The sequence below is a fragment of the Lolium perenne genome, chromosome 6, assembly GCF_019359855.2.
Source record: "Lolium perenne isolate Kyuss_39 chromosome 6, Kyuss_2.0, whole genome shotgun sequence".
Classification (NCBI taxonomy): domain Eukaryota; kingdom Viridiplantae; phylum Streptophyta; class Magnoliopsida; order Poales; family Poaceae; genus Lolium; species Lolium perenne.
This window is the reverse complement of record NC_067249.2, coordinates 232482623-232510019: the sequence shown is the minus strand read 5'-3', so window position 1 is coordinate 232510019 and position 27397 is coordinate 232482623. Positions and strand designations below refer to the sequence as shown.

Here is a 27397-nt window from a genome sequence, read left to right as displayed (position 1 = left end):
TTTCATCATCATGCATATCTTCTACATGACTTTTACAAAATAAAATATATTTAAATAAAACTTGTTTAGTTTTGTCTTGTATGGTTTTATAAGTCCCTCCCAGGTATCTCTTATATTTACAAAACCCGAAAAATCTAGTTTGAATCTGGTTTTATTCTCAAATGGTTTCTAGAACCAGTTTTCACATAGAAAAATTGAAAAAGGAAACAATTTCAAAATAAAATTCCTAAACATGTTGCTAACCTGAGCCCTTTCTCTCTCTGATCTTTCTTTCTCTCTATCTGAAAACCAGCGCACCTTAGTCAGGCCAACAACTCTTGGTGGCCTTTTATCTCTTCAGGCCAGAGGATACGCTCATGCTGTCTTCTTCAGAAACGAGTCACGCGTGTGGCGTGACCCCTCCCATCGCTGTCATCCTCCACCACCAAGCTCCACAACAGCACCACGCCTCCTTCTTCTTTCCCCTCCCTTAAATCCATCTGAGGTCCCCAAGCAAACCCTAGCCTCCTCTATCTTCCCCTCCTCGCGCCGCCGCTGAACTTTCACCTCTCCCAGGAAACAATCTCAGTTGAAATTTCAGTTAAGCAGCGCCGGAGAAATCGCCACAGCGTCGCTGGTTTCCGTCACCGTTCGCCGAGCTGAGCACCAGGATGGAGTCCCCGTGGCCTCCTTTTCCTCCTCGTTGAGTCCTCGGAGCAGGAGCAGCTCCGGGATGCCGTTTTTGTCTTCGTCTTCTCCGGTGCCGTACGTGCGCACCATCGACGTCCGCTTCACCACGCCGTCGCTTCAGACCCCTTTGTGCTCTCCCGCTTCGCCATCGACCTCCTGGTGAGCTCTTCGTCGTCCCTGACCTCTCAACCATCTCTCACCGTCCTAAGCGTTCCACCGATGTTGATGGCCGTCTTGTGCCGCAGGTGGTCACCGCCGTGCTCATCTGTTTTCCCCGGCGTCGTTTCAAGTCCCTGAGCCGTTCTTCTTCACCATCGAGCCCCTGGGTGAGCATCTTCTCCGAATTCCCTTTCCCCGCTTGTTTCCCCTCACTGCATCATCGTTTCCGGATGTATGTCTGCGTGTGTCGCCGGTGACCGCGACCTTGGTCGTCTTCGTCGTGTGGCATCCGTTCTGCTCGCCACGAGAATGTCCGTGGACATCTCCATGTCTCTGTGCTGCCTTTGGCACCGCGCACACACCTCCAGCACCACCCAGTCTTGGTCGCCGTCGCCGTCGACGGAGATCCTCTGCCGTGCGTGCGTAACTGGGTACACGATGTCCTGTAAACTTTCAGTTTCGTCAGTTTCATCCGCCGCGTCCGTCTTCAGCAGGCCACTCTGATCTGGAGTTGTTCAATACAACCGTGCACTCTGTCATATACAAAACCAATAAGCAGCTCAGTTGGTCTGCAACCTTATTCAATTGATACGGATATCAAATCCCAAATGCCATAGCCCACTATCCTTTTGTTCTATCTGTCTCTTACTACTGCAACCTCACGATATGGCCATATGTGTGTTCATATTCTCTGCCTCTCCAACTTGTGTCAGCATACGAAGAGTGGCACAGCTGGTTCACGCCCTTGTTATGTACTGAGAAGATATCAGTATCAAATACAACACGTTGCAAATCTGTATCCAGTTTGTTCGCTCCCTGTGTCTAGCTCCAGGACACCTTTCTTTTTCTGTTTTCTTTGCACATCTTATATATTTTATATCTTTTAAACTGTAGCTTAAAATAAACTGTTTTATATATGAATTTTTATTAAAAAAATGCACTGAATAATAATATGATATTCATATGCATGTTTGCATCTCGCATCATGTCGTGACGTTGTAGTTTGCATCGCACCTAATATTTAAACACGGGGTATTTGGGAATTACCGGATACGGTTACTCACTCTGTTTAATATTAATGTAGCTCACCCATGCTATGTCTTGTTATGCTAATCAACACTTAACTTTGTCGGTAGAAAATGCAACTCCAACTCTAATTTGTTGTCCGGGGTTTCGATCCCGCTTAATATGGATAAGTTGCATTGCACCATCGCTGTCATGTCATGCATATCATCATGAGCATGCTTATTATTTTGCCGTAGTAGTAAGACTTGCACTCGTTGTTTGCTGTAGCATTTGCTTCTTCCTGGATAGGACCACGAAGTGATGATGTCAGATACGACGAGTTCTCCGACAAGTTCTTTTGCAGCTTTTCACAGGCGAGCCCACCTCCTTCACCTATTTTACAGTTTCTTGCTCGTTGTTCTCTTGCTACCTCTATGTTGCGATTCTCGAGTCACATGTCCTATTCCACTGTTAACCATATGAGCCGTGTTAAATATCCGTCACCTATCACCATTGTTTGTTGATTGAGCCTTTGCGAGTCGTAGCGCATATTTAGGAATCTATTGTTATCTCTATATCTGTTGGGTTGTTGGGAGGTTCTCACATGTTATATCAGTTATCGGAGATAATCACACTTTACTTAATTGTTAACAACTAAAATTGTAAGCAGTGGCATCTCTAAGCCCATTTGCGAAAGCATCGGATCTTTGTCTCGCTAATGTCCCCTAGGACCTGAGTTCTTGTTATCTGTTCCGAAATTGAGCGCTCTACCCGTACGTGGGGGAGTGGAACCTCCATCACCCACTACCTTTCCTCGAGTCTGTTTATTGGGAGCCACAACCTTGGTTTTATTTGCTCATATGCATGATATGCACGATTTACTTCCTGTTGCCTTCGGGTGTTTATATTCTGTACTGTACTCCTATCGCGGATAGACTTATCCTGTGCCTGGTCGTTAGTGCCCGTCTGGACTATGTCGCAAACCTCTAGGTCCGTATTGGAGTACGGCCGAACTTCGTCACGGGTAGCTTAGTTGGGTGGCTTCCATTAAACTTTCTCTTGCATTGGGAACGGTCTTGTTGTGAGACTCCACATGTAGTAAGTGGATTCAAGCATACGTATGGATACATTTGGGCAACCCCTGCAGGGTGTAGATCTTATCGATAAGCCGTGTCCGCGGTTATGGACAACTTGGAATTGTATGGCTTGATCATAGAACAACTTACACCTTTATGTTGTTGCTAATAACTTGCTAATAATTTGCGTAGTAACATAGCATTACTACAACCAATATCTAATAAAACTTGTCCACCGTTGAGTGTCTTTTACATTCCCTCTTCGCTTTGTTGAAGGGGATATGTGTAATCGGCTGGGTTATGTTTGTCTAGTATTTAGCTGTTAGCTTGTGCGCTCTCTCATCTTCTCTGATTAGATGAAAGTTGTAGCGTGTTTCTATAAGTTAGTCAAGCTTTGCTGCCGCTAAACTCCACATATAGCCGGGCGATGTTTATGCCCGCCCACCAGCGAGCACAGCTGGTCTTGTCTCGCAAGTACGTGCCACTGGTACTTACCCTCGCCTTTCTTTCTCTTTTGTCTTTCACCCCCTTTTGTCGGCAACCGATGGCCCGACTTTTGCAGGTTTGAGATGACGACATTAGCAAGGTTACCCTCCAGCTTGTCCTGGGCAGGGTTATGGACGCCACTGGTTATCGGTTATCTTCAGGACTCTTAGTCCAATTTGTATCTTGTCCGTACTCGGACGTATTTGATCTTCTGTATGATTTGGATCTTTGTATTGTATATTTGTATTCTTGACTCGTTGGAGTTGTTGTTGTAATATATCTGTTTCTTATGGGCTCTATTGTAAACCTGTTGTAATGTTACTACTCGTGGTAATTCCTCTGGCATCACGTGTGTGCTTCGTCGCGCACGTCGTGTCGGAGGGCGTCTCTGAATCGATATCGTGCGAATTTCGGCGGGATCACTGGAATCCTCATGATACCGGTTCCGTGGCATCACAAGTTGGTATCAGAGCCCAGGTTGACGGTACCCTACTGGTCCAGCCTGTAGGATAACATTACCAACGAACGTTGTTGTGTCTAGTGTCAAAACCTATTTTCTGAAACATCATTAGATAGATCTGATTAGCTCTATCTTTTTTGTTTGATAAAAGCTTGGGGATGATATGCATGATAACTTTTGAAATGGCACGGAAAAACAAGCAACGAGGAAAAATCTATTGTTAGGGTTTTTCGTGTCGTTACATAATCTCTCTCCCCGTTTGTTTGGTATCCGATGTTTCGTGCTAGCCTGCAGGATTCTGTCAACCCTAAGCCCCTCATGGTGGGTATTGCCAAGGAGCTCCCTCATCACTTGGTATAAATTTTAATCGCACACAAAAGGGGTTGTTTCTCTCACAACAACAATATGCTTTGGAATTTTTGGAGAGGGCCAACATGACCAATTGTCATCCTATCTCCACGCCAATTGATACTCGGTCTAAACTCACTCTCTGGCATGGATGGTCGTCCTTTGCTGATCCAAGTCTCTACCGAAGTACTACATGTAGGGGTGGGCATTCAGTCATGACCGACAATTCGGTTATTGTATTTCGGTCTATTTAGAATTCGGTCATAAAAAAATGAAGACCGAAATATACTTGCTCGTTTTACTACCCGACAAATTCGGGTACCCAATAATTCGGGTCCAGGTTCGGTCGTGACCGAACATCATGGTCAATGTTGTCAACCCAAATATTAGACATTATTTAGTAAAAAGTTGACAACACTTTAGATATATTTTGGACCTTTTTTTTTATAAATATTGTTATCAATTGGTGGGAATAAACATTGAAGAGTCTAAACAAAAATGTAACAATCCTAGAGAAGTTTGATCAACATTCAAGAATACCACATCTCACGCACATCACATAATTCTAAAAATTGGGACAGTCTCACGTAAAATTCGGTCAGTTCGGTCTATTCAATTACTTGGAAGAAATGACCGAATTGACCAAACTAAATTCGGTCTATAAAATTTTCTACCCAATTTGTTTATCGGTCATTTCGGTCTCGGTCTTTTCGGGTTCGGTCTCGATCTTTATCGGTAATTTACATGACCCTTCATTATCTCATACTCACCTGGCCTGACATTGCCTATGTCGGGACACTCACTTTCAGCTAATCAAAAGGATATTAAGGTACATCAAGGGCAGCTCTCACTATGGTCTGCAGCTTCACAAGTCCTCCTCGATGGATCTCATTGCTGATTCAGATGCTTTTTGGGCAGGCTGCCCCGACACACGCCCGAATCCACTTTAGGTTGTTGTGTCTTTCTTGGCGCCAATTTAGTCTTATGGTCTTCTCGCCGGCAAAACACCCTCTCCAGGTTCAGTGTGGAGGCTGAGTACAGAGCAATAGCCAACTGCATTGCTGATTCATGTTGGCTCCGCCAACTTCTCCATGAGCTGCATCATCCGCCGTCTCGTGCCACAGTGGTATATTGCGAGAACGTCACTGCCATGTACATGACCTCAAATCCAGTTCATCACCAGCGGACTAAGCACATTGAGATCAACTTGCATTTTGTCCGTGATCGTGTGGCACTCGGTGAAGTTAGGGTTCTTCATGTTCCCGCTACCTCTCAGTTCGCTAACATCTTTAGAGCATCTTCAGTCGCGTCCTCCAAAGCATCCCCCAAAGGGATTTGGGGCGCGTCGGACTAAAAACGTTCCCAGCCGCGTGTCCCAAAGCCTCTTTTTGTCCGGCGCGGCCCAATACGGTGTCCGGCGCCCCGAGCCCGTCCCCGCTACACAGGGGATGCTTCGGGCACGCCGGACACAACGAAAAGCGAGGCGATGGGACGCGGGCCCGACGCGTCAGCGGCTCGGAAGCCTAAAACACCGTCGCCTACCTTTGGTCAAGCGATGTTAATGGCGTCCTAGATTTTCCAGGCGACGCAGGGACGCGTCTCGTCGTGCATGGTCGCGTGGTCGTCCGCGCCGGCGTTATTGCGTCCAACGACCCGCTGCCGCTTCGCCTGCCTGCCGCCGCTGTACATTAAGAGCGCCCCTGCGGTTCTTGTTCATCACAATCTCTCGCCCCTCCCAAATCTTCTCCTCGCCGCTCCAACCTCTATCCAATGTCATCGTCCTCCCACAAGATTGCCGCAGCGAATGGCTTCGGCCGCGGCAACCTCACCGTGGCGGAGGCGTGGGCGATGTACCGCGCGGGATATCCCGTCCCGCTGGACATGCGCCTGCCAAGCAGCGGCGGGTGGAGGATGGCCGTCAACGGCATAGGCATCCCGCCGCCGCCATCGCTAGGCACGGATCGCTGGAGGGACGCCATCAGGGCCCGGCGGTCTGGCCTCACCGCCGACGAGCGGGCCGATCCGACCTGGGCGGCCACCGGCAATGACGCCTGGTGGGTCGCCTACTTCCAGGCGCAGTACGATATGGAGATGAACATCACCACCGGCCTCGTCGGCCGGCGGAATAGCTGGAACAAGGACGGACGCGTCCTCTTCTGGGGCGTTCCGTGGCGCACCCTGGAGAACGTCGTCGACGGCATCCACAACAGCGCTCCAAGGTTGGAGACGCCGTCGTCGCTGCCACCATCTCCCGTAGCATGCTGGCAGCCGAGGAGGACGTATTCGTCCTCCTCCAACTCTTCCTCATCAGTTCCGGTGCGATCGGCGCCGTCCTCGTCACACCGCGCCGCGCCCTACACCGTCCCCAAGCGCGAGGTGAAGGAGGAGGAGCCGGAGTTCGCGACGCCCCCGGTCATCCCGAGGCGCGGCGGCAAAGGCGCGGCGGCGGCGCCCTCCTCATCCCGAAGCCGGGGGAGAAGGAGGAGCAGGACGACGAGGCAGTCGGGAAGGCGGCGCTGCTGGTGGAGTACGAGCGGCAGCAGCGCCTCGTCGCGAGCAGCGACGACCCCGAGGACTGCCCAGGGCTGCGAGCGGTGTGCTTGGCGTCGCTGAACGACAAGGACGCCTGGAGGGGCGACCTCGACGCGGCGATCGCCATGTCCATCCGCGACACCGGGAAGCCGCTCGTGGACCTCACCGATGACGGCGAGGCTGGACCAAGCGGCGCGGTGAAGGACGAGCCCGTCGACGAGCCCGACGAGCGCGGCAAGCAGGAGGTCGTCACGGACGACATGTATAACTTCCACCAGTACTACGACCCCTCCGGCCGCCGAAAGTACTGCTAGATTAGGTTTAGTTTAAATTTCATCGAATTTCGTTCGAATCTATGTAATATATAGGAAGTTTGAATGAATTCGCTTAAGTTTTAAATATATAAAATTTTGTTTGGGGGACGTGATTGGGGAGCGACGTCCCCCAAATATGGCACGAACAAAACACGTCCCCAAACGCTCGATCCGATGCCATTTAGGGATGCTTTGGGAACGCGACTGGAGATGCTCTTACAAAGGGATTGCCGGCTACCGCGATTCCAGCTGCGCGGGGGGAGCCAACTACTTGTAATTCTCTATATGTACTCTGGAACTGTGAGCAATTAAGTGCTGAACCACAATTAGCTCACGGATTGTATAAATATATGCATCAACTAAATCTTTGATCTAATTGTTTAACGGTACATGTAGTTCATATAAGAAAATACTCCCTCCGGAGGCTTTTAATCGACGCCGGCCTTAGTTCATTATGTGCATGCAGCTAGTTCATATGCGTGTCGATTAAAACAGACCCGAGGTATACGTTGTAAAAACTGTAGTACTGTCTTACAAATTGGTACAATCTCAATGTAAAGCCAAAAATAGTAATCTACTAGTGGAACGGTCTGGTGTCACTATAGTCAGCTGCCAGAAAAAATAATACATGAGAATACTAATGAGAATTTTTACAAATCAAACAACCCAGTAGAATCTTTTAATACAATTATTCTAAAATGCTATGGAAATCACTTTTAGTAGCGCAGTAAGGTCGGGAGATCCATTCTACAAGGGAAATAATGTTCTCCATGGAGCATCTAGATTGATATTGTCCTCTTTAAGTACCACAGGAAAACAACGAACATAACTAGGCTGCAAATACCTGTTATGCCAAGCGTTTCTTCGAATGCATGCGGCACCTTATAAATGGTGACTCCTTCGAAGTTCATGCCGAAGACTGCTGGGACAACTGCAAAGAGGGCCACCACAAATGCAGCACTGCCCAACACCAGTTCGAATTTCAGCAATTTATTTCTGAGGACGTCCTGCAAGAACAGTATCCATGGTTATGGTGTAAGAATTTCTCGTTCGTCTCCAAAAAAAAGATTCCTTTTTCGTCAAGATTGAGAAACAGTGGGTTGGGGCGCAGGCTGCAGCATTATTTCTCTCCTTTAATCAAAATAGCTATGATTCCTTATTGCTTTTTTTTTTGTAGATGACACGATTCAGCATTTGTTATGTTATAGACACTCCATCCGTCCATGAATACGTGGCGCAAGAAATTTCACAACAACTGTACTGTTAGTGATGTTAGCACAGTTTTCAACCTCATGGAGGGACTACAGATATTGAAGATGGGGAGCGGCATTCATTTGCTTGGGTATCAATGAAAGAGTCATGTTTCAGAAAGAACATCGTGACACTTTGAAGATTTGTCGAGGGAATGGGTTTTTCTTTTTTTGACGGTTAAAGGCAGGAGCTCTGCCATTTCATTTTAGTAGAGGGAAAACTGTACAAGACAGAAAACTGCCTAGGAGAGAAAAAATAAACACGACAAGGCTACACCTTGCGACCTAACTCAAAGGATCTTATTAAATCCAGAGGTTCCACGACAGGTGGCCCTTGATCATATTATCCGAGCTCAGCAGCTTTCCACTTCTAGGATTGTTCTTCGCTGAAACGGTATCAAGCCGCGGCAACCGCCGGCGAGGTTGACGACTGAGATCTGGTTGCTTGTCGAGGCCTGGTAACCTGAACCAGCTTCTCCACCGCTTGGACGAAGGCCAAAGGGATTGGCTTCTTGTAAATCTGCATGTACTTGCTCAACCCGCTGATGCTAGTTGGTTCCTCCTTCAGAATTGCACCGCTCTTCTTCAGCATCACCATCTTGGCTTTCTCTAATGCGGTCAACCCAGAGGAGGACTTCGCCGCAAGGCGCCTACTAGAGCGCGCAACCTCGTCCTTGGCACTATGGCTGGAGATGGTGCAGTCCGGCGGAGCAGCACGGGTAGCACTAGAGTGAAGCGGCGCAGCAACCTGAAGCATCGGAGGACAGGGGCTGGTGAAGACAGAAGCGAGGAACGTGTCTTGGCCGCCTGGTGCCTTATCACACGCCTGGTCATCAGCAAACAAAGTGCCATCCTGGGCCAGATCCAACACCAGTCCAGAACCACCATTGAGCCGACCTGAGCCCACCTGGCCTAATTCCTCGCTTGGCCTGACCCCCTCGGGGATAGAGGCCTCATCCTGCGGGGAGAGAGGCAGCTCCAAAAGGGAAACCGACCAAACAGCCTCCAGCACGCAACTCTCCTCCAGAGCTGCACCACCAATCTTTAAACTTGCCTCCACCAGGTCCATTTTCCTCAACATCATCCTTATCATTATCCATCAACACGTGCTCCAGCTCACACAAGGACGCGGCCCCAGCTGCGGAAGGAACATACTGCTGCAGTTTTCCCTCCGTCGAGGCGCTCTCATGGTCGCAGCCCATGCCGCTGGCCAGGCCGTTGCATATCCCGTCGCAATTGTCTTGGCTAGCCCGCATGGAAGTAACGTCAGGGTTAGGGTCACTCGGCGTCTTCACGAGGTCGCCCATCTGCATCAGCAGCCGCGTCGCATTGGCATTCCAGTCGTGCAAAGTCGCAGCCTCAGCAAGGAGCGGCACCATTGCTCCTCGTACGATTTCATTTAGCTCGGAGCGGATCGCAGCTGCTTGGGTAGTGCCGAAAGCATGCATGAGCGGATCGCCAGAGGCGGACGGCTCGGCAGTGGGCAGGCTCGGGGAAGCGACCTCTGCCCAAGAGCGAGTGCCCTGAGCGAGAGGAGACGAGGCGGTTGAAGCAGGGGCCGTGCGCTGGACAGGAGGCCGCTTCTGGGAGCTCCATTTCTTGCGGCGAAGATGACAATCACGCTCCTGGTGGCCGGAGAGGTTACAGGTGAGGCAACGGATATCGTTCTTGCAGTCGGCAGCACGGGGCTTGGGAGCAAGACAAACGAGAGCAGAGACCCGCGGTCCTCTTCATGAAACAAATCAAGCTAGCCTCCTCCCGGGCGGATCGCCGAGGCATGTCACGCGCCGCACAGACGCCCTGTCCCCGCGAAGACCTGGCCCATCCCGAGCGGCGCTTCCAGGATGGCTCGAGCCAATCCTCAACCTCCCGAGCAGGGGACGCCGCGCCAGGAGGCGAGCCGCAGGTCGACGATGATGGAGCACAGCTGGCCAGCAGTGCGGGCGCCCTCCGAACTGGTGGCCACCGGCGCCACATCGATGATGGAGGGCTCAGACCGGCCCGATCTCCCCGCAGCGAGGGAGGTGGGCTCAGACCCGCAGCGAGGGAATGGGTTCAACTAGATAAAGTCGAACTTGCAGATTTGGTGACCAGTAACAAGCTAACTTAGCAGTGGACCTTGACTGTTCTAAAATATGGTAATTGTAAGTTTAATTGAAAATATATGCTAGAGGAGTGTACCAGCTGGAAGTTGACGTAATACTCCGTGTCATCAATATAGTCCTTCAGCTAACAAAATGTATAAAAAAATGTCATCTAGAGGCGTGGATCTTAAGAACAGGGTAAAAATAGCAGTTGCATACCAAATTTAATTTGCTGACAGTCCCATCAATTTTCAAAAAGTAATCCTCCAACAACAGTTCCAGTCGTGCTGTGTTGTAGTGATTGCTCTCTGGGCTATTGGAGTTGCCGTGGCTCCGAGATGCATAGGGTAACGAAACCGTGGAAATTGGAACCTGAAGGCCCTCTTCATCTAGCAACTGTTCTTCCACCTTGATTAAAGACTGTGCTTCCATCCTCTTCTTCTCTGTGAGGTAACATTTGGCCAACTTATCATTGTCGTTCATCAGGTGCTCTATGTTGTCTCTGTTGAAATATTGGGCCCACGTTTAGTGGCCCAAATTAGATTTCAGTTTTTCCTATAAATCTCAAAGCCCACATAGTGGCAGCCTTGTGAGTTTGAGCCCAAGTTGGTGGCAGCTCACTAGGGAGTGGCAAGAGGTGGGAAGTTTAGTCCCACATGGAAAGTTGGGAGGAAGTTAGACCACCTTATAAGGTGGGTTGTTCCACCACTAGTAAGTGAGTGAGAATAGGAGTGCTACACGCGCGCTCCTCCTCCTCCTCGCTCGCTCGACTCGACACGTCACGTCACGACGCGCGCCGCGCTCGTGGTGAGTGGATTGAGCCTCGAGCCGAGACTTTCCTTACTTTTTGCAGCTCAGGAAAACGAACAGAGTCCTAGACGGACGCGTCGCAGTTAGTCGGTTCGGGTCGCTCCCGGATCGTGGGCTATCTGTAACCGACTCGAAACGTTCGTGCGACGTGGGCGTGGCCCACGTTGCCTAGGGTTTCCCGAGCCTATATAATCTCCTGCCCGGCTACCGCAGAAAAATCATCCAATACACGAGTTAGGGTTTCCACCTCTCTCTGCTTGCGCCGCCATCGTAGCCTACTCCATCCCGCGAGCCGACGTGCATCGGCGAACGGGAGAGCAGGTCTCCGGAACCGCTCGTCCTTGCCATCCTGTACGGGAGAGTATGTTCGAGTTTCACATGTTAGTAGTTACTGTCGTCATGCTTAATATTCTGGAATTAATCATGGAAATTGTGCCTAATTATCCAACAATCCAAAAACCTAATTGTAGGCAATTTCCTGAGTTAACAATGGCTGGTTTTTCCGATGCACTGAGGCCGGATAAGTTTACCGGTGTGCACTTTAAGAGATGGCAGTATAAGGCCATGCTCTGGCTTACTCATCTGAAAGTGTTCGATGTTACTGATGGTTTACAGAAGGAACTATATCTGATCAAGATCAGAACAAGTTCAAGGAAAACAATACTCTCTTTGTCGGATGCGTTACGAGCATTCTTGCTGATCGTACGTGTGATGTGTACATGCACATAACGGATGGTAAAGAGCTACGGGAGGCAATCGAATGCTAAGTTCGGTGCAACCGATGCGACGATGTTGAACTGTACATCATGGAGAACTTCCATGACATCAGGATGGTTAACAACCGTTCTGTAGTTGAACAAGCTCATGAGATACAGTGCATTGCGAAAGAGCTTGAGCTCCTTAAGTGTGCCTTACCTGACAAGTTTGTGGCTGGATGCATCATCGCTAAGTTGCCCCCTTCATGGAGGAACTTTGCCACAACTCTCAAACACAAGAGACAGGAGATATCAGTTGAAAATCTGATAGCATCTCTTGATGTTGAGGAGAAAGCTCGGGCTAAGGATAATATCTTGAGAAAGGAGAGGGTCGGTCTAGCGCCAACATGGTGCGAAGAAACCCTACAGCAAGAACAAAGGGAATAACAAGCCCTCCTTCAATAAGCCTATGAAGACTACAACCTTCAAGAAGAAGAAGATGATTAACAAAGCAGATCTGAGCTGCTTTACATGTGGAGAGACTGGCCACTTTTCTAAGGACTGTCCCGAGAGAGGGCAGACCGCAAGAAAAAGGCGAGGCAAGTCAACACGGTGACCGCTAGCAATGCTGATGGGTACGGTAATCTCTTTCTTGTTCTTTCGGTACTTCAATCTCCATGTTGGTGGATTGATACAGGTGCTAATGTTCATGTGTGTCGACATATCCATGTTCACTTCTTACCAGGTCGCCCGGGATTCTTCCGTCTTGATGGGGAATGGGTCACATGCTTCTGTTCGTGGTGTTGGCACGGTAGATCTGAAGTTCACTTCGGGAAGATCGTGCGGTGAGGAACGTGCGGCATGTCCCTACTATGAACAAGAATCTCGTTAGCGGCTCCCTTCTATGCGAGAGATGGGTTTAAGGTTGTTTTAGAGTCGAATAAAGTAGTTGTTTCCAAGTTTGGACAATTTATTGGTAAAGGCTATGAGTGCGGAGGCTTGTTCCGCTTTTCGCTTCGATTTCAGTAATAAGTCTGTGAACCATATATGTGGCAATGTTAGTGATGATACCAGTGTTTGGCATTCTCGCTTATGTCACATTAATTTTGGTTTAATGTCTCGGCTATCCAGTTTAAGTTTAATTCCGAATTTCACCATTGCCAAAGGTTCTAAGTGCCATAGTTGTGTGCAATCAAAGCAACCTCGGAAGCCTCACAAGGCGGCCGAGGAGAGAAACTGGCACCTCTAGAACTCATACATTACGATCTATGCGAGATGAATGGTGTGTTGACAAAAGGTGGAAAGAGATATTTCATGACATTGATTGATGATGCGACTAGATTTTGCTATGTTTATTTGTTGCGAACTAAAGATGAAGCTTTAGACTACTTTAAAATTTATAAGGCTGAAGTTGAAAATCAACTAGAGAGAAAGATCAAGCGTCTTAGGTCGGATCGTGGTGGCGAATATTTTCCTAAAATCTTTGATGAATTACGTGAGGAACATGGCATTATTCATGAGAGGACGCCTCCCTATTCGCCCCAATCAAACGGGGTTGCCGAGAGGAAAAACCGCACGCTGACCGACTTGGTGAATTCCATGTTAGCCACTTCTTGGTTTATCAAAGGCATGGTGGGGGAGGCTTTATTGACTTCATGTCATGTCTGAATAGAGTTCCTAACAAGAATAAAGATAAAACCCCTTACGAGGAGTGGTACTGGGAGAAAACCATCACTTTCGTATTTGCGCACATGGGGATGTTTGGCGAAAGTCAATATTCCAATTACTAAGAAGCGCAAACTCGGACCAAAGACAGTGGATTGTATCTTTCTAGGTTATGCTCCGCGAGTGTAGGCTATAGATTTTTAGTAGTTCAATACGAAGTACACGATATGCATGTTGATACTATTATGGAATCTCGTGATGCAACATTCTTTGAGAATATGTTTCCTATGAAAGATATGCATAGCATTGCTAGAATTTCTCTTGAGATAGTTCCTGAATCTAGTACATCTAATGAGTATTTTGAACAATCACATGAGATTGTCATTGAGAAGGATGACAATGAAGCTCCTAAACGGAGCAAGAGACGGAGGATTGAAAAATCCTTTGGTGATGATTTCATTGTGTACCTTGTGGATGATACTCCCACGTCCATTGCGAGAGGCATATGCATCTCCAGGATGCAGATGACTGAAAGAAGCTGTCCATAATGAGATGGACTCGATTCTTTCTAATGGAACTTGGGAGTTGTCGAACGACCCCATGGATGCAAGCTTTGTGGGCTGCAAATGGGTGTTCAAGAAGAAGCTAAGACCTGATGGTACTATTGAAAAGTACAAGGCGCGGCTTGTAGCGAAAGGCTACACACGGAGAGAAGGCGAAGATTACTTGACACCTATTCACCTGTCGCTAGACTTACCACCATTCGAGTACTACTATCCATGGCTGCCTCCTATGGTCTTATCGTTCATCAAATGGATGTAAAGACAGCTTTCCTTAATGGAGAGTTGGAAGAGGAAATCTATATGGATCAGCTGATGGGTTTGTAGTAAAAGGTGAAGAAAGAAAGGTGTGCAAGTTGCTGAAATCCTTATATGGCCCAGAAACAAGCACCTAAGCAATGGCATGAGAAGTTTGACGAACTTTAACTTCATGAGGCTTTGTTGTCAATGAGGTCGACAAGTGCGTTTACTATCGCCATGGTGGGGGCGAAGGTGTTATACTATGTTTGTATGTGGATGATATTCTGATCTTTGGTACAAACATGAAAGTAATACACGAGGTCAAGTCTTTCTTGTCAAAGAGCTTTGATATGAAAGATGCAGGAGAAGCTGATGTGATTACGAACATCAAGCTAATTAAGAACGAGAGTGGGATTACTCTAACGCAATCCCATTATGTTGAGAAGATCTTGAGCCGGTTCGGCTATATTGATAGCAAGCCTTCTTCAACACCTTATGATCCCGGTGTGACACTACGCAAGAACCGGAGGATTGCCATAGATCAATTGAGATATTCTCGGATCGTTGGCTCACTCATGTACTTAGCGAGCGCGACTAGACCCGACATCTCTTTTGCTATTAGCAAGTTGAGTAGGTTCATGTCAAACCCGGTACTGATCATTGGCATGCACTTGATAGGGTCATGCGCTACCTATGTGGTACAATGAGTTATGAGATTCACTATTCAGGGCACCCAGCTGTGCTTGAAGGATATAGTGATTCGAATTGGATCTCAGATGTAGCTGATCTGTACGCCACAAGTGGGTATGTATTTACCTTTGGAGGTGGCGCAGTGTCATGGAGATCTTGTAAGCAAACCATATTGACGAGGTCAACTATGGAAGCAGAACTTACTGCTTTAGACACAACCACTGTTGAATCAGAATGGTTGCGTGAGCTCTTGATGGACTTGCCTGTGGTTGAAAAACCTGTTCCGGCAATCCTTTTGAATTGTGACAATCAAACTGTAATTGTCAAAGTGAACAATTCTAAGGATAACGCGAAGTCATCAAGACACGTCAAGAGACGTTTGAAGTCTGTCGGGGAAATTGCGAAACTCGGAGTAATAAGCTGTTACATATATTCAAACAGACAAAAACCTGGCGAGATCCCTTTACAAAGGGACTATCACGTAATGTGATAGAAAGTGCATCGAGGGAGATGGGTTTGAGACCCGTTGATGTTACGCCATAGTGGTAACCCAACCTTTGTGATCGGAGATCCCGTGAATTAGGACACAGGAAAAACAAACTAGTGGTTTAATTGAGGAGAGTATTATGTAACCCCCTCTATGTGAAGATGCACAACTCTCAGTTGCTGTAAGGCAGGTTGGCAACAAGCCTTAATGTGTTTATGTTGGCTATTTTAGCAAAGATGTTGTCCTACAGAGCATTCTTGAAATAACACACCTATATGAGTCCGATTGTTAAACGTCGCAATCTATGAGATTTGGGTGATCTCTAGTAAACTCATGAAGAGACCATGAAGTATGACGCATATGCTTCACCCGCGGGGTAGGCTACTGGCAGCCATGTACTGGTCATGACTTTGAGTGAAACCCTGTTCACGCAAAACTTGCAATTCAAGGCTTAGTCCATTGTTCAAGTGTGAGTGGATGTAGCTTAAGGTTCTAGGCGGAAGTTCAACTTAACAGTCTCCGCTGAAACACTGGTATATAAACAAGCAGCGAGTATTGGTAAATCTCTGAATGGGGATTTGAGATCTGGTGGGGGATTGTTGAAATATTGGGCCCACGTTTAGTGGCCCAAATTAGATTTCAGTTTTTCCTATAAATCTCAAAGCCCACATAGTGGCAGCCTTGTGAGTTTGAGCCCAAGTTGGTGGCAGCTCACTAGGGAGTGGCAAGAGGTGGGAAGTTTAGTCCCACATGGAAAGTTGGGAGGAAGTTAGACCACCTTATAAGGTGGGTTGTTCCACCACTAGTAAGTGAGTGAGAATAGGAGTGCTACACGCGCGCTCCTCCTCCTCCTCGCTCGCTCGTCTCGTCTCGACTCGACACGACACGACACGTCACGACGCGCGCCGCGCTCGTGGTGAGTGGATTGAGCCTCGAGCCGAGACTTTCCTTACTTTTTGCAGCTCAGGAAAACGAACAGAGTCCTAGACGGACGCGTCGCAGTTAGTCGGTTCGGGTCGCTCCCGGATCGTGGGCTATCTGTAACCGACTCGAAACGTTCGTGCGACGTGGGCGTGGCCCACGTTGCCTAGGGTTTCCCGAGCCTATATAATCTCCTGCCCGGCTACCGCAGAAAAATCATCCAATACACGAGTTAGGGTTTCCACCTCTCTCTGCTTGCGCCGCCATCGTAGCCTACTCCATCCCGCGAGCCGACGTGCATCGGCGAACGGGAGAGCAGGTCTCCGGAACCGCTCGTCCTTGCCATCCTGTACGGGAGAGGGCGAATTAGGTTTTTGGGAAGCGCTCTGCGCGGCTGCTCAAGCTCTTCATCACGGGTCGCCTTCCGTCCAAGTCGGGCGGTGCTGCCTACCGTCGTCTTTAGCGCCATCTACTTCGACCCGTCGTCCCCGTCGTCAACAACGTACTCATCAACAACGTTACTGCTGCGACATCATCTGCTACACCTCCACCGCCACCTCCACCAGATCGGTACGTGCGACATATCTCGATCTGTTTAGCGATGGATGTTGTACTGTTTGCTATGCTACTGTTCATGTTGATCACTACATCTAGTATGTTCGAGTTTCACATGTTAGTAGTTACTGTCGTCATGCTTAATATTCTGGAATTAATCATGGAAATTGTGCCTAATTATCCAACAGTCTCTGACCTTTACAATAAATAAATAAAGGAATTTAGTGACAAAACATCCAACAAAGAAACTAAATATGATTTGTTGTAAAGTACAACAGTTACCTTCTGAACCCTCTCAATTAAGTTCAGCAGCATTTTCTTTAGCCGCCGAACACGTTCCAGCGCAAGGGTGCTGGTTTTTGTTCTTAAAATACCTAGCATTGGATAAGCTTCCATCTCTTGACTGGCAATCTGACAACAAATTGTAAACACTATTGATGCTTCAATTAGCCAAAGAATCATTATCATACATAAATAACATCGTTCCAAGTGCAGAAAATAGTTGTCCATTACACTATTTGCCAAATATGTGATGTTCAGCATCATGCACCAGAAAAGAATTAGTACATGATTGGCTGATGCTTCATCCGTTACTACTAATCCTGCACATGCAAAGCACATTCGACTAACTTAACTCTAACGCCTGTAGCATAACTGAAACATGATAGAACACAATTCTCTTCACAATTAATAATATAATTTCTTATTAAACGTCTAGATGTTTTACCCTTCATCCTATTGTTCGTAGATTTTTTTAAAGGAAATGTTTGTAGATGTTAGATATTTATATTGATGTGTATTTTCCCCACTGTATAAGGGTTGTTTTGATTTCATTTCTTATAGCTGAGTCTTGTGTACTATATATTTGCCCCTTGGGCTAAACAATAGAGATAAAAAAAATTGAGCTAAACAATAGAGATAAGTTGCATCAATAACATGGTATCAGCGCATAGATTTAGGTTTTCGTCATTCTCCTCCCGAAAGACTCCGCACACCACAAGTCGTGCTGGTTCCATCTTGCGCTGCTGCAGCCAATATTTTGCCAGCTACCGTGCTGCTCCTTCTTCCCTCCTGCCTGTCGCTGCCCGTCCACAACTGCTCCACTTCTACCCGTTGCCACTCTCTGCAACTGCTCTTGTGTCCCCAACTGCCGCCACCAGCTCCACCAGGCCTGTCTACGCGATTTTGTCCGCCGTCGCTGACTTCCAGCCGTCGCTTCTCTGTCGGCCGCTCGCTGATTCCTCCCATCGCAGACTGGCTTCTCCTGGACATTGTCCATGTTGTAATAAACTAGCGCAGCATCTTCAGTTTAGATAGCTGTTAGGGCATGTACAATGTACAATGGTAGAGAATGCATATCTTCTCTTATCCCGCCACATCCGCTAGAGAAGACAATAGGTATAAGTTCTACAATGTGATATCTCTTATAGCCGTTCCTAGCAATTAATGATAATCAATTAATTTGGTAGGAAATAATGTTGCTAAGGGAAGACATGTCGTACAATAGTGAAAATAACCTTTCCTTATTTTCTAAGAGATAATCTCTTAGTCAAGAGAAGACAACATTCTCTCCCTTCATTCTCTCTCCCCCAACTAATCAAAAATCCGAAGTAGCACCTCTAAGAGTAGGCTGACGTCACCCATTGTACGTGTCCTTGGTCTATTTCCTAGACAGGTTAGTTAGCGTCAGTTAGCAGTTTTTCAGTTAACGTTTTAGCTGCTCCAAGTTTCTAACAACTTGTAGCGATTCTTGTGCGAGGCACGATTCCATCGTGGGATGGCGCGACCAAAGTGGATCGTGGGCTCCTGCCTTTGCTTGTAGCCCCACTTTTGCTATTTATCTGTCGGTTGTTTTCCTTTTCGTCAACACTCGAATTTCTGGCTCGATCGGTCCTCTCTGAAATCGCGCTGGAGAATATGGTTCTTTCTTTTTTCTAGCGATCGTTTTGTTAGCATCCGGTCTTAACCGGACCTTTTTCTGCCGCGAGCTGGAACAACTAGCTGGGGAAAGAGAGGAGGCCAATTAGTACTGTGGTACATTTAAATACTTGCTGTTTGACATGTACTGTATCTATGCGAACTATGGGTACCAATGTAAACTGTTAGTTGATCGACATATGCTACTTTCTCCGTTCCATAAAATTTGTCTTAAGTTTGTCTAAATACTAGCTGATTTGACACATTATCTACATGTTAAATACAAGATATTTTACACGTACATACAAGGTTGCGACATGTAATTATGATCCAATTTTACACGTATATACATGGGTACCTACACGTAAATTACTAGTTTATTGCACATGTATACATGGTTTTTGTACATGTAAATTACTATCTAATTAGCTTGTATATATATTTGAATTACATGGAATTTACAGTGTAACTACACATGTATATTTACATTTAACTAGCACGGTGGCCCTCGCAAATGCGAGGGCATCATCTATAGTGAAAGTGTAAAAAAAATTATGTAAACATTTTTCTTTCTATTTATCTTCTTCATTGTGAATAATTTTGAAAAATGCATAAATTGGTATTGGTTGACTGTATCCCCATTTTGTAAATTAATACCTCCTTCGTTCCTAGATATTAGGTGTATATTTTTTTGAGAAAAAAATCCAAAATATAAGGTCGATTGCGTTGCACAATTAGTCTAGATATTTTTTTAGGGATTTGATTGTGTTTCATTATCTCTTGTAAACTCCTCTATTTTCTCACGTCAATTTTCCAAGGGTAATCCCATCCAAGCCAGGTTTATTGTTTTCTAAACTTGTGTTTCTTTAATACTCATGCCAAAAAATATGCACCTTATACCTAGGAACGGAGGGAGTATATCACTATATTGCAAAGAAAAACCGAACAAATTAAGAAATATATCTTAGGAATATCATATGGCAGTGGTTTATGTGTTCTCAATATCTTTAACACAAAAGGCTGGAGCTGCGACACCGACAAACTAAGCTGCAATCTGCAAAAAAAAGGTATATATGAGCTGAGATTTTTGCGTCGGTGGCGCCACGTCGAAGGGGAGGGAGAGAGGCTACAGGTCCTTGCAGCACCGGTGACAACCTCCGTCCCCCGCTCCCTCTTGCAACGCCGGCGAGGACGGTCCGAGAGGAGCACGAGCCATAGGTCGTGATCAAAGATTAGATTACCTACTACAAGGTGGGAGAGAGGCGGCGGAGAAGGCGTCGTTCATGTTGGCGGAGGGGGAGGCGGCGTCAGATTTCGTGGAGGCGGAGGGGTCGGGCGCTGGCCGCAGGAAACGGTTTTCATCGGGCTATCGATGCAGAGAAATTGGGGAATAGAAGACCTTGGAGAAACGTAGGAGGAAGATAAGGAAGAGAGAGCGGTGCTGTGGGGCCCGTGGACACGTGTCGTGAGCAGGAGCCGGAGGTTGCCACAGCGCGGAGCCTCCGCCTGATATAAAGCGTTTTCCTTTATTTTACTGTGGCCAAATCCGCTTGGAGCATGCATATGTGGATCTGTATCTAATTCCTTATAAGTGACATTTTCCTCAAAAAAAAAGGATTCATACGTGACATCCTTGACTGCTGTTCGTACCAAATATAGTTTTACGTAACCTTTGTTATCTTTAAATCGTAGCCATAAATTTTAGATCTAACCATTAAAATAATTAGTTGATACCCCGCGCGATGCAGCGGATTTTTTAAAACAAACTGAAGATGATTTTAAAAGAGTAATTCAAAGAATATTAGGAAGTAATAAAACAAACAATCATATGTATCAGCTTTGGATGATGAGAAGAATCATCTGAAATGTAAAGAGCTAGTAATAGTATATGCCATATAGCACAGGCTCATACGGCCTTAATTATTTGTTCAAATATGACACACGTACTGTATGTACCAATGTCCCTGTGCCATCAAAGAAAAATAACCTCTCAGCAAGCACATGAATTTTTCGCACTGCGCGCAGTAGCCAGACTATTTTTACGCAACGATGGAACAAACAGAAATTCGGCTGGTATGGGACCCGGCAGTAAGTGGAGAGAGAAAACTCCGGCAGCTTTGCCCTATCATGGTTTAACCCAACAAATCAGCTAGCCTTTCCTCGTGTCCTCGACGGCTCGACCCCCTCTCTGCGGCGGACGGGCCGCGCTACATTCTGAGCTTCTTAGGATTTGATCTGCTACGCGCACGTTGTGGAGTTCCGGCGGTACCTGGATCAGTTGGGTAGAGAATCCCAAATTCCCAATCCACGAATCTCTCTCGTAGGTCGCGGCGGCACCGGCACGGCTGGGCCAGCGGCGGAGATTCTTCCTCGATAACCTTCTTCCCCGGCAACGAACAGAAAACGCAGCTGCTCCCTTCGAGCTGGATTTGGCGATGTGGTCGTCTAGTGGAGGCTCACCGTTGCTTGCCGGCACCAGGTGGGCACGATGCGCGCAGTCGCTAATGCACGGCAAGGAGCTCCTCCGCTTCGACCCAAGCGGCGCTCCTCTGCGCGTCCGGCTCGACTGCTCTGTCTCTCTCTCTGGTCATCGAAGACCCCAACGACAGCACGGCAGAGCAATCAGCTGTGCGCGCTTGCGATCCGACAGTGTCGAGCTCGAGTTGTGAATTGTGATGCAAATTAGCGCTCTAGTCCACTGTCCACATAGGGGATTAAATACTACAATTGTCCAAGAAGCGGAGGAGCATGGCGGAATAAGAAGCGGAGAGGTCATCAGCTGTTAGCACTCTAGCATTACTACGAAGAAGAGGAAGAGAACCCGTATGTGGAGCACCAATCTGGAAAAGTTAATGGAATGCTTTAATTTGCTTATCAGAAGGTTGCGCGGGGCATGGAAACAAATGTTCGGCATGTGATACTGTAAGAAAATCTGGTGCATACAAATTTGATCAAACGGCTCCAATCATTTCAGGTGACGTGGCTAACTGTGGAAGCAGCTTGCAAACATTAAATAGAGTTAGTGGGGATCAACTTTATAGATATTACTAGAAGGATACCCCGCGCGTTGCAGTGGGAATTTCTCCAATAACTCTATTTTGTAAAAAAAACAAAAGGATATAAGTTGATTGGAATAGGATGTTATTTGTAGGAACATGCAGGATTCAATTGGCATAAATAGTCAAGAGGCTAACTTAAAAAAACTGACTTGAAATGGTTATGTAGTTGGCAGCTAAAAGTGGATGATGTGGATAATTGGATGGCTTAAAAAATAGATGATGTGGCTTGCATGTAGAGTATTAATGAATGTTAGTGGGGGATGACATGGACAATTAGATGGCTAATAGAATGAATGATGTGGATAGCTTGCATGTTGAGATAGACAATTTAAATGACCCTCTAGTGAGGTTTTGCTTTATAAGAGATATAGATAGATTAGGACGATGTGCATTAACGTGGCGTCTCTATTTTAAGTATCCGTATTTTGCTTTTAGTATATAATAGATAGATTAGCTATTAAATATATATAAGAATTAATGTGTAATTACTAACTAGTAAACATGTATATACGAATGGTTTCATATGTGATTATATTTCTCGAGCCGCGCAAATTACTCCCACTATTCCATAATTCTTTTCTTGATTTTAGTTTAAATTTAAACTGAAACTACAACACAATTATAAAACTGAGAGGCTACTAGGTTTTTCTATACGCGTATTGCTCGCGCATATGGTCGTTTGTTACTTCGTTAGTGGTGCTCCTGCGGCCCTGCATGTGCAAGGCGAGCACGGCGACGTACTTGTGGACGAGAATAAGACCGTCTGCCCCGATGCATGCAGATGATGTGCATGACGTCGGTAGAAAAAACCTATTCAGTTTCTATTCCCGTCTTTATTTTTTTCGTTTTCAAATAAAGCAAACAGACAGAAGGTGATGGCCTGACAGGGAAAGCAACATGCTGACAAAAAAATCGGGTGTTGCTGAATAGAAAAACACCCGAGTGTTAAATAGACTAACCCAAGAGGAATGAGAAGATGACAGAAAAGTCGCAAGTTGTGAGGGGCGCAAAACCCCTGTCATCCTCTCTCTGATCTTGTGAGCTCGAGGTTAGGGATATCATTTGGTATCAGAGCTGAAGATTTGAGGGCCATGGCGCAAGCTGCTGGACAAGGATGCGGCGGTGGTGTTGCCTGCCAAAACCCACCGGCGGGCAGCGGCCTGGCAACACGGTAGAGCCGGGAAGAGCCTAGAGCTGCGGCTGGCTGAGACCCCTCCGAGCGACGGCCCGCAATGCTCTTCTGGTCACACGCAGCGATGCGAAGTGCAAGGGCGTGCCACCTGACCTATACCTGGTCAGGAAGGTGATGGGGATGCCTCGCTTATTTCCTGCATGGCATACACGTAAACATTAAATACGAGCCTCGATCGGCTCTCAGGTTATCCTGTGAATCGGCTCCTCTTTGAGCCCATGATCCGTACGGGGTGCACGAATACTTGGTGATCCTGCTTGATCAAGATATAGCTAATGAGATCTACGACGATTTAGGGTTTTCACCGCATAATCGGATCATCCTACTCCAGGTTGGGCCTCGCGGCCACGCACGGTGCTCATAAGCCGATCCTAAACAAGGCCTAAAAACCAACATGACGTTGATCCTCGGAACATCCTGTTTAGGACTTGCGAACGCCACCCTACGTGCCGCTGGATCCTCCACCCCTTTGTAAGGCCTAACTATTGCAGATATTAAACTAATCCTTGCAGAGCAAGGAGCAATCGTAACGGATCAGATCTACCGAGATGATGAACAGGGCGGTGCCGCCCCCACGCCTGAGATAGGCGTGAGGGCGGCTAGACATGCAAGGGCTGCACTACGTAAGCATGTTATCCGAAGAACTATGCTAACCCTAACACATCTATGATAACTACGTTGCTCACCATCAAAGACGCTTCAGTACGAGCAACGCATGAACAACGTGGGGCTTGTGCTGCCTAGATCGCAAGATGCGATCTAGGCAGCATGTCGCTTACCTGATTGAAACCCTCGAGATGAAGGAGTTGGCGATGCGCCGAGATTGGTTTGTTTTGGGTTGAACGTGAGTTGTTGTTTATTCCATAAACCCTAGATACATATTTATAGTCCAGGGGACTTTCTAATGTGGGCGTGCACCAAACCGTGCACGAGTAAGATTCTAACTTCTAAACTAAGATGCGATCTAATATTTTACAGATACACGGGCAATTAAGCCCAACTTGGTATAAAAGGCCGATCTTCGTGCTCTCTCCAAAAATAACCTTCAGGCTTATCTTGATCGTGGCCCACCTCCAACTTGGTCAAATTCTGGTGATAACACATGCCCCCCTGGTTTTGGAATTGGTAATTCCAAAATCACTCCGTCGGGTCATGTCGTGGCAGAACTGCTGCAGTATCCTTCATCATGATGTCCTGCCTTCTCAACTTCTCCGCGTGATCTGGCAGTTTGTTTTTTTTTTTTTTAGGCACCACTTCCTCGGAAACTGCTGTGGCATTGAATTTCCACTATATCCCCCTTTTATTTAACCGCCATGAACAGTTCTCCTCTGCATCTCCTCCGCATTAGCACTCCAAAAGCCCTCCTGCCACCATGTCTTCCTCCTCCTCTGCCCCATCGGATCTTTCCAGCCAGTCTTCCATATCCCGTGAGCCGACGCCGGAGTACAGCCGGCAGAGGTCCACGCGGCGAACACCCGCCGCGCCATTGCGGCCGGGGAGGAGTCAGACCACGACTTCTCCATCTGGTCCGAGGGCGACGAATCCTCGACGGACGGGGAGAGCGACCTCCGCTTCCTCGCCGTTGGGGAAACGGAGGAGGAGAGTGACGACGACAGCTTCTCCTGCGACTTCACTTCTTCCGGGGAAGAGGAGCAGGAAGAGGAGGAGGAGGACGGCGACGAGAGCCCCTCCGACGAGCCACCGGCCAAGCGGTTCTGCCCTTGGCCGGGCAATCTCAGCGACTTCGACGGCGGCAGGGACGACGGCGACGAAGAAGATGAAGACAACGAGGGCCCGGTCGGCGGCCATTGGAGCGACGACGAGCCCGCCGGGAGCAGCGCCGATAGTGGCGACGATGGCGACGACGAGGGCAGTGACGGCCCATAGATAGGGCCTCTAGAATAGGGCCAGTAGTAGTAGATGGGGCAATGGATCCCCAAGTATTTCCCTTTTGAGAGCAATCAGCTCTTTATGTAAGAAATCTCATCTAATCAATGAAGAACTTTTCCCCAATTTTGATTTTGCCGATTCCTTCTGAGTTTAATTGAGCCGATTCCCTCTTTGCCAATGCGTGATGAGCCGATCGCACCGCATCGGTCCTTTGAGATTCACCCTTCTCTTCTTCAGCCGATGATTTTCTCGATACGGTAGAAAATGCGGGATCTTCAGGAAAACCTTTAAACTTTTCCAACCAAACCCAATAATCCTTTTCAGTACCCATCATTGTGAAGAAGGTTGTAATGAAGGACCAGCCGATGGTATCCCCATCGGCTCTTTAAACAAAGTATCCACTAGGCCTGCTGCCCCCCGAGCCTTACTCGAGCCTGCTGCCCCCCGAGCCTTACTCGAGGCGAGAACGTCAGAGAGAATGCGCCAAAGCCGATCCTCTTCCTTCCTCAGACAGCCGATAACCTTCCGTTTTAGCTAAACTAGCCCCAGAGGAAAGGTTCAGAAACCCGGATCGGCTCGAAATCGCTGAAGAAATTCTCATTGTTTTATTCCCTCGAAGCAACAGAAGGCACCACCGTTGGCCTGGATTTGGTGGAGACTCGATAAGCATCGCATGATTCCACTAGAGTCGATGGCTGCGCATCGGCTGTTTCTCAATTCTAAAGTCGATGCCCTTGCATCGGCCGATTTTTCCCTATCGGCCCCCAGTATTTCATTGCACAGCATGTACCCCTGCACATGTACCCCTGCATCTGGTTCCCCTGTTTAGGTGCCCCCCGAGCCGAAGCTGTCAAAGAATGGCAGATATCGGCTCTGTAACTCGCACGTCGGCTCCTGATAGGGTCGAGGGTGAACACAAGCAGAACACGTGGTGAGGATAATTTTGGCCGATTACTGGGATCGGCCTCCACAATGATTGGAGCGCTGACTGAAGGTTCTGTAATGTCCCTTCATAGACCTTTGGGGCCGATCACAAGGATCAGCCTCGCCAAGTTGCACATCGCTTCGCTTCAACTATATGGTCAGGCCAGTGGATAAAACCAACTTAACCCTTCCCTTTGTCACATCGATGCGCTCGCAGTCGTCCAAGTTGATGCCTGAAAGGGGTTCTTGGCCTGCTGCTTCCCATGCGTTCATGCCAGCCGTTGAAATTTCGGCTGAGTCATCGGCCTGGACGACCTCTACCTCATCTCCATCCCATTGTATTATGCATTGGTGCATCGTGGAGGGAATACAGCAGTTGGCGTGGATCCAATCTCTTCAAAGAAGACAAAGATAACCGCTTGTGCTATCGACGATGAAGAACGTTGTAGCGATAGTTTTCCTTCCTACGGTCAGATCCACGTTCGAACTCCTTGTGCCTCGTACGCTTGGCCGTTGAAATCGCTCAAAGTTACGTTGGTCTTGATTAGATCCGAGCTAGAGCGTCCCAGCCGACGTAGCATAGAGTACGGCATGATGTTAACTGCCGCTCCGGTGTCCACCAGCATCTTATTTATAGGCCTCCCATCGATATATCCTCGCAAGTACAGGGCCTTCAGATGTCTGTAGCTCCTTTCTCGTGGCTTCTCAAAGATAACCGGCCGTGGGCCGCAGTCAAGTTGTGCCACGGACGTCTCATCTAAACCTGGAGCACTGAACTCTGAAGGGAGGATGAACACCATGTTCGTGCCAGCCGATGTTTCATCATCGGCTCTCCTTTGTTTGGGGCGCCACTCCATTCTCCGTGGACGACCCTCTTCATCCAGGGCTCGCTGAACCTTTGCAGCGCATCAGGCCGTGCCTTCCTTAGCGTGTGCAAGTATAACCTTTCGGCTTCCTCCAGGCCGCGCAACCGCTGAACCCTGCGTTTTTGTGAACGGCTGAGTCCGTCAGGGCACCACCTTGGACGGTGGTACCTATCTTCTTCTTCTTCTAGTCCCTCGTCTTCGGAATCCTCAAGATCTGCCCAACGAGGTGACTCAGCACGTTTGCTCTGTGGCGGGAGAGGCCCTAAGCGCTTTGAACACAGACACGTTGGCTGCCTCCTTCTTCTTCTGGTTGCATTCTGGGCAATTGCCGATTGTAGGCAATCGGCTCATTCCTGAATCCCAGCAGTGTCTGAAGAAAGGGCAGTCCCAGTGTCTGGCGTTGTCATCTTGCTCCCTTGACTTGTCCGTGGCACGGCGCTCGTGCTCCTCCTCATCGCGATCCTGCCGACGATGTCTTCTGGCTTCTCTAGCCAGACGATCTCCTTCATCATCATAGTTGGACCGTCGGCGTTGGCCATACTG

The 27397-nt window shown here is 47.7% G+C and overlaps 1 protein-coding gene and 1 long non-coding RNA gene across 9 annotated transcripts in view; one reads left to right on the top strand and one right to left on the bottom strand.

Moving 5' to 3' along the window:
- Positions 1–363: 363 nt before the first annotated feature.
- Positions 364–3692, top strand: LOC127305996 (uncharacterized). Its single transcript, XR_011747765.1, has 4 exons — positions 364–828; positions 915–995; positions 2122–2207; positions 3472–3692. It is a non-coding gene; the product is annotated as an uncharacterized lncRNA (long non-coding RNA).
- Positions 3693–7469: 3777 nt separating this feature from the next.
- Positions 7470–27397, bottom strand: part of LOC127305993 (magnesium transporter MRS2-C-like) — a 47922-nt gene continuing 27994 nt past the window's right edge. Inside the window, exons 2-5 of one of the 8 annotated variants that reach the window (XM_071822912.1) lie at positions 17287–17417; positions 10603–10888; positions 10481–10528; positions 7470–8056 (exon numbers count right to left, since the gene is read on the bottom strand). In XM_071822912.1, coding sequence (XP_071679013.1) covers positions 7829–8056; positions 10481–10528; positions 10603–10888; positions 17287–17402 — 678 coding nt within the window. In that variant the 5' untranslated portion in view covers positions 17403–17417 and the 3' untranslated portion in view covers positions 7470–7828. The remainder of the gene's footprint in view (positions 8057–10480; positions 10529–10602; positions 10889–17286; positions 17418–27397) is intronic. The other 7 variants (XM_071822911.1, XM_051336595.2, XM_051336591.2 and 4 more) reach the window with 7 other exon arrangements.